This window comes from Penaeus japonicus, unplaced genomic scaffold (genome assembly GCF_977035675.1).
Source record: "Penaeus japonicus unplaced genomic scaffold, GWHDUDI00000001_assembly GWHDUDI00000021, whole genome shotgun sequence".
NCBI lineage: Eukaryota > Metazoa > Arthropoda > Malacostraca > Decapoda > Penaeidae > Penaeus > Penaeus japonicus.
The window spans coordinates 13,499,406-13,506,905 of NW_028234423.1; the positions used below are offsets into that span (position 1 = coordinate 13,499,406).

Genomic DNA, 7,500 nt, shown 5'->3' on the forward strand with positions numbered 1-7,500 from the left:
TTTCATTTTCATCATTATTATCGTTATCATTGTTACTTCTGTTATCATTTTCATTGTTGTTGTTATTATCATTATTATTACTATCATTATCTATATTATCATAATTATCATCGTTATTATTATCATTACCATTATTATCATCATTATCAATATCACCATTGTCAATATAATAATTATTGTTGTTTTTGTTGTTTTCATCATCATTACTACTATTGTTGTTACAATTATCATTATTATTATCATCATTTTCAATATCATATAATTATCATTATCAATATTATTGATATTATCATCATCATCCTTATGGCTATGATCATCGACATCATCATTATCATAATGATTACTATTATCATTGTTATTTTTGTCATTATTATCATTATCAATGTCATCATTATCATCATCATCAGAATTGTCATCATTTTATTATCAATATCATTATCATCAGAATTGGTATCATCATTTTATTATCAATATCATTATCATTATTATATTTATTATCATTATCATCTAGTTTGTTCGTATTATTACTATCATTCTATCTTATCAAAAATTACCAAAAGTATCTTTCACTATTATCACTATTATCATCATAACACTTCATCGATAAGACGCAGCCAGCCTTCGGCGTAAGAGACTCGAAAGGAGAAGAGACAGACCTGCAGTCCAGTCGGTCGGACTTCAGGGGAACGAAGCGACGGAATAGTTTCTCGACCATTTTAGAAAAAGGAAACTCGCACGATGGTAGTGGTGCTGTGACTGTGTCCGGGTCCTGACCCACTGCGTCCGAATCTTGACTCGTTGTGTCCGGATTTGTGTTCGAATCTTGAGTAACCGTGTTCAGGTATTGACTCACTGTGTCCGGATCTTCACTTGGTGTGTCCGAGTCTTGACTCACTGTATCCAAATCCTGAGTAACTGTGTTCAGGTCTTGACTCACTGTATCCAAATCTTGAGTAACCGTGTTCAGGTCTTGACTCACTGTGTCCGGATTTTAATTTGATGTGTCCGAATCTTGACTCACTGTGTTCCCAAACTTACTGTGCCCGAGTCTCGACTCACAAAGTCTGAATATTGATTTATTTCATCCGAAGCTTGACTCCTCGTGTTTTGATTTCCTGAGTTTTGGAATCACTGTGTCGAAAACTTGACTCGCTGTGTGCGTATCTTGAATTACTGTGTCTTAATTTGCTTCGAACTCAATTTGGAACTTCGGGCCTTCTCAACTCAAGTGTCTGTCTGTCTATCTGCGCCTCACCAACATCACCCGATAGAAAACGAAAAAATGTTTTATAAATCACTGCCGCTTTCCATCATTCGTAGAACCTCAAGGGATTACTTTATAAACAACAGGTTAAAAGTCACGGATCTATAGGGATTGCTCTTATTACCGTTCAAATTATTATCCTTATTATTATTATCATTTTTATCTCTTTTTGGCATATTATTATCATCATTATATTTATTATTATTATGCTTATGATTATTATTTATGGTATTAATTTTATCATTATTAATGTGATCAATGTTATCATTATCAATGTAATTAATACCATCATTGGCATTATCATCATTATCATTAATGTTAGCATTATAATAGTGATATCAATGATAATAATGATAATGATATTGATCATTATTGTTATACTTCTCATTATTATGATCATTATTACTAATATTGTCAATGTTATCATTATTATCATTATTAATATTATTACTTGTATTATTGTCATTATTTTTAACATTATCAATGCCATTATCTTTATTAATATTATTACTTGTAGAATTATCATTATTATTAACATTATCAATGCCGTTATCATTATTAAGATTATGATTACTATTATCACCATTATCATTATTGCTATTATTATCTTCATTATTGTTATCACCATCATCACCACTATCATCATCCCCACCACCATCATCATCATAATCATCATCATCATCATGATTATTATTATCGTCATCATAATCATCCCCGCCACCATGACTGTAACTAACATCGTCAATTGTCATTATCATCGTTATCATCTTATTATTGCTAGTAATACCATGATCATGATATTTATTATCTTTCTAGTCGTTGTCTCTCTCTCTATCTATCTATCTACCTCTTTCTGTCACGAACTCGCCCTTTCATTCTCTTTTGACAAATTAACATATCCGTTATAAAACATATATATGGCAATGCATAAATCATCCCATCTCTATGACCATAAACAGACAGAAATTGCTCGTTTATTGCAGTCACAAAACGGTACATATTTATACGTTCACTGATGGACACCGATGAAAGAATTTAGGTATTGATAACGTTAAAATAGAATTAAACTGATACAGCTGTTGTTTGTGTCATTATAAATCTGTATGGATGTGTCCATATGAAGTATAAACGTTTATTCGCAGACCTAATATTGATATTTTACGTATTGTTAATAAGATAATAAATTTTAAACTCTTTCACACACACACAAACAAAAATAACGATACATAAAGCATAGTTCTCGGTGTAAGCGCTAGTTATTATGATGACAGTAATGCAACGTGTTTATTAATTTACTTTAATTTACTAAGGCTGCGAAGAACCTCCCTAAATTCAGCCAAATGAAAAAATAAAATGAAGCAAAAGGTGAAAAAACATCTTTGTAAAGACAAGACTTGGAAATTATGTTTTGGAAAAATCCGAAAGATGTCCCACGCGGCAAGGCATTCCATACAGGGATGGAAGAACTTAAGTGGTAATAAGGCAATACCTTTTGATCTCGACGAGGTGTTTGGACCTCTTTCCCCCGTAATGAATCCCTTATACCACATAAACGAAGGTATTTCACCGTAATGAAGTTCAGGGGAGAAAATGGAGTTGTTATCAAGTAATCTGCAGGGTGTGGGCGAGAGACGCCGTCAACGATGAAGATGACTGTTTTGCTGTTTTAAGATTGCCAAAATAAGAACGAATATACTTGGGGTTTATAGTAATACTTGTCATGATTTTGTCATATATTACCCACCCATGCCCCCCCCCCCCCCACACACACACACATAAACACACACACACACAGACACACACACACACACGCACACACACACACACAAACGCACACACACACGCACACACAAACGCACACACACACACACAAACACACACACACACGCACAAACACACACACACACTCACACACACAAACACACACACACAAACACACACACGCACAAACACACACACAAACAAAGACACACACGCGCGCGCGCGCGCATACACACACACACACACATATATATATATATATATTTATATATATATATATACATATATATATATACATATATACATATATATACATACATATGTATATTTCAACAAAGAAATGATTGCACTGAGAAAAAACATCCTATTGGGCTCTATGTACTCTATAAAACTATACACTGGTAAAAATTGTAATAAGAGAACAAAGTAAATTCATATCTTTGCAGACTAATGTATTGATTCTTTAGTCAATCAAGGAAGAGTGAAAAATAGATTCCAGTATAATTTCCATATACGCATTTCTCAAATACAAAATAAAACTCATGATTGTGTAAGAGAAGTTGAAGTAGAAACATTAGATTTAGGAAATGGCGGGAGTCTGAGAAGATGGAGACCTTGGAAGGAGACAAGTTGGCTGAGACACGCAGCGAATTCCAAGGAGCTGGTCGCGTCGGGGTTAACTGAATCAACTCTCGCTCTCTTTCTCTCTTCTTTCTGTCTTTATATATGTATATATATATGTATATATATATATGTATATATATATATATATATATATATATATATATATATATATATGTATATATATATATATATATATATATATATATATATGTGTGTGTGTTTCTTTTTTTCTTCTATTTCTTTTTTGATATCTGTCCATCTCTGCCTGGCCTTATTCTCTTACATTCTCTTTCTTTCTCTCTCCGTGAGAGGTTTCTCACAATAGGGTTTCTCAGCAAAAGTCGGGTATCTCTTGATTCTTTATTCGAGATGACAGCGCCGAGCGAACCGGCAATATTTACTGTGGCGGCGGAGGCTGCTTGCACGTTTGCTGGGGGGAGGTCCGAGGAGCGAGGCGGCGGCCTCTCCACAGCTAGGTCACGCGAGGGTCAGGTCCGTGGAGCGAGGTCACGCGAGGCTGAGGCTCACGTAGCCGTCGAAGTGGAGGCGGCTCCGCTCCCCGGAGCGGGCAGACGGAGGTGGCCGTGTCTGTGGCGAGCACTATGTCGAGAGAGAGGCTGGGGCAAGGCAGGTCATATTCATGCTATGACTTCACGGTCAGTTTCATAATAGATTTCTGGTCCGCTTTTCCTTCCTCCGCATGGACGCGACGCGGGCCGCCACGAAATGGCCAACGCACCGCCACGCCGCACCTGGAGTATGTCTCACACTCTCAACAAATATATGACTTTAAATCTTATCTATTAAAATCATAAAGTAAATATACTTATCACTATTATTAGCGTTAGTAGTAGCAGAAGTAATGTCATAATTATCATTATTGTTATACTCACCATCATCATCACCATCTTTATCATCACCACCATCAATATCACCATCATCATCATAACCATCACCATCTTTATCATCATCACCACCATCAATATCACCATCATCATCATAACCATCACCATCTTTATCATCATCACCACCATCAATATCACCATCATCATCATAACCTCACCATCTTTATCATCATCACCACCAATATCACCATCATCACCATAACCATCACCACCCTCACCACTATCAACAACATTATCGTCATGCTTTCCGTATTACCCTCAGTAATAGTCATATCAGTGTTTTCCACAGTCATGTACCCATCTTTTTTTTACGAGAATATTCAAAACTTTTCGTCTCCTTAATTCCTTAACTTCCTCGTGCAATATTCATGTGTTATTCGGTGTCCTGATTCCATGTATCACACTTTTCCTCGACTCTTCATTATGCAGGAAGTTGCAAAGCTTCTGAAAAAAGGTTTCGCTGTAATTATCCCTCAGAAATTAATGTATTTTCATGGATGCTTACCATGGTTGAGTTGCGTGTCTTATTAATGTGTTATTAATGTTGTTGAAATTATTTTTGATATTGTTGTTAGAACTACTGTGATATTGTTATCATTACTATTGTTGTTATAATTATTAAGGCTACGTTATTATCATTGTTGTATCTATATTAATGTTGTTATATTCATGACTTCTGGTATCGTTCTTATCATTATTTTCATTATCATTTTTTTTCATTATCGTCTTTATCACCATTATTATACTTGTTATTATTTTTATTGTCATTACTTTTATTATTATTTTCATATATTTATCATCATTATCATTACCATTCATATCGTTATCATCATCATTACTATATTTTTGGTATTATTTGTAGCACTTTTATTAGTATTTGTTGTATCAGCATCATCATTATTATCATCATTATCTATATCACCATCATTATCTATATCATCATCACCATTCTCATAACCGTAAACCCCATTCTATCACCACTATTATCATCATCATCATCATTATCATATCATCATCACCCTTATCCTTCTTATTCAATTATCCTCCTCCTCCTCATCTCCTCCTTCCCTCAGGGCCAACGGAGTGCTGTTGCTGAACGGCGCGCCACGAGGTCGGCGGCGGGAAGGGGACGACTCCGAGGTGCATCAGGTGGGAGGCGGTCGCGAGCACTGTTGCTGTTTACCTGTTCGTTAGTGTGTGTGGGCGGGGAGGTTATTTTCAGTTAGGTTCTCTCTTTCTTTACGGCTGTCTTTCTCTCATTCTCTCTCTCTTTCTCTTTCTCTTTCTCTTTCTCTTTCTCTTTCTCTTTCTCTTTCTCTCTCTCTCTCTCTCTCTCTCTCTCTTTCTCTCTATTCCTCTTTATTCTTCTCTTTCACTTTCTCTCTCTCTCTCTCTCTCTCTCTCTCTCTCTCTATCTATCTATCTATCTATCTATCTATCTATCTATCTATTTATCTATCTATCTATCTACATATATAGTGTATATATATATATATTATATGTATATATATATATTAGTATATATATATATATGTATAATGTATATATGTATATATGTATATGTGTATATATTTTATATATTCTTCTTTTTATCGACTGTCTTTCTTCATCTCTCACTCTCTCTCTTCTTCTCGTTCTTCCTCCTGTCTCTCGCTCTCTCTCTCTCCGGTTTTTTATGTTCTCTTTCTCTTCTTTCTCGCTGTCTCTCTCTCTCTTCCCTCTCTATCTCCATCTCATCTTCCTCTCTCTCTCTCTCTCTCTCTCTTCTCTCCTCTCTCTCTCTTCTATTTTTTTTATATGTATATATATATAATATATATATATATATATATATATATATATATATAATATACATATATAATATATATATATATATATATATATATATATATATATATATATATATATAATATATATATATACAGTGTATATATATATACACACACAGACATATATATATGTGTGTGTGTGTGTGTGCGAGTAGACAGATAGATAGATATAGATAGATATGTAAATGTATATATAGATATATATAGATATATATGTATATAAATATATATATACATTTATATATATATATATATATATATATATATATATATATATATATATATACGTATAAAGTTATTCATTATTTATCTTTATTCATATAAATACACATACTATAATGGACAGCACCTGGCTTTGAGGTTTTGACTGACCGAGTCATGACACGTAATTACCTACCTTCATTCCTGTGAAATTGCTGTTGATGGTAATGCTGCAGGAGGGTGATGGGGGTGAGGATGGCGGTGGTGGTGAATCCTGGTGAATGTGATAATGATAGTGATAAGGGTGGAGGGGATAATGATGCTTTTCATAATCACCCAAAATATGCTAAAGGGAAGGATGATGCTCAAAATGATATAATAACCACACCAATTATTATGTTCGATGTAACTATGCAAAATAACAACTGTTGAAAATATCAATAATTCTAACAACAATTTAACCCCCCCCCCCTCCCCTCCCTCTGCTGCAGGTGGTGTCGATGCTGGTGGTCGTGGTGGTGCTGTTCGTGGTGTGCTGGGCGCCCATCCTGGTGGTGAACGTGCTCAAGGCCTACGCCGTCCTGCCCTCCTACAGCCCGACGCTCAAGCACGTGGTGGCGGCCGCCGAGCTGCTCTCCTACTGCAACAGGTCAGGACCTGCTGCTCGTCTTTGGCTATTTCTTGTTTTGAGAGTTTGGAGAGACGCCCAGCGCCTCTCCGGTTAGTTTGTCAGATGTTTACTGTATTTTGAGTCATGGAAGAGGCCGAGCTGTTTTCTTTTTTAATGAGTTTTTTTCTGTTATTTGCTAAAAGATCATGAGGTAATTTAATCAGCAACGTTTATTTTTTTTAAAGTTAGTTCGTTCATCCCCAGGATTACGCGAAAAGTTTCAGACGGATTATGATGAAAATCTAT

At 35.1% G+C, this 7,500-nt stretch overlaps 1 protein-coding gene across 1 annotated transcript in view; it reads left to right on the forward strand.

The window, feature by feature from the left end:
- Nucleotides 1-7,500, forward strand: part of LOC122259582 (QRFP-like peptide receptor) — a gene marked incomplete in the record, with an annotated part of 211,479 nt that overhangs the window by 195,794 nt on the left and 8,185 nt on the right. The window contains 2 exon segments of the mRNA XM_086548750.1: nucleotides 5,628-5,703; nucleotides 7,076-7,233. Coding sequence (XP_086404876.1) covers nucleotides 5,628-5,703; nucleotides 7,076-7,233 — 234 coding nt within the window.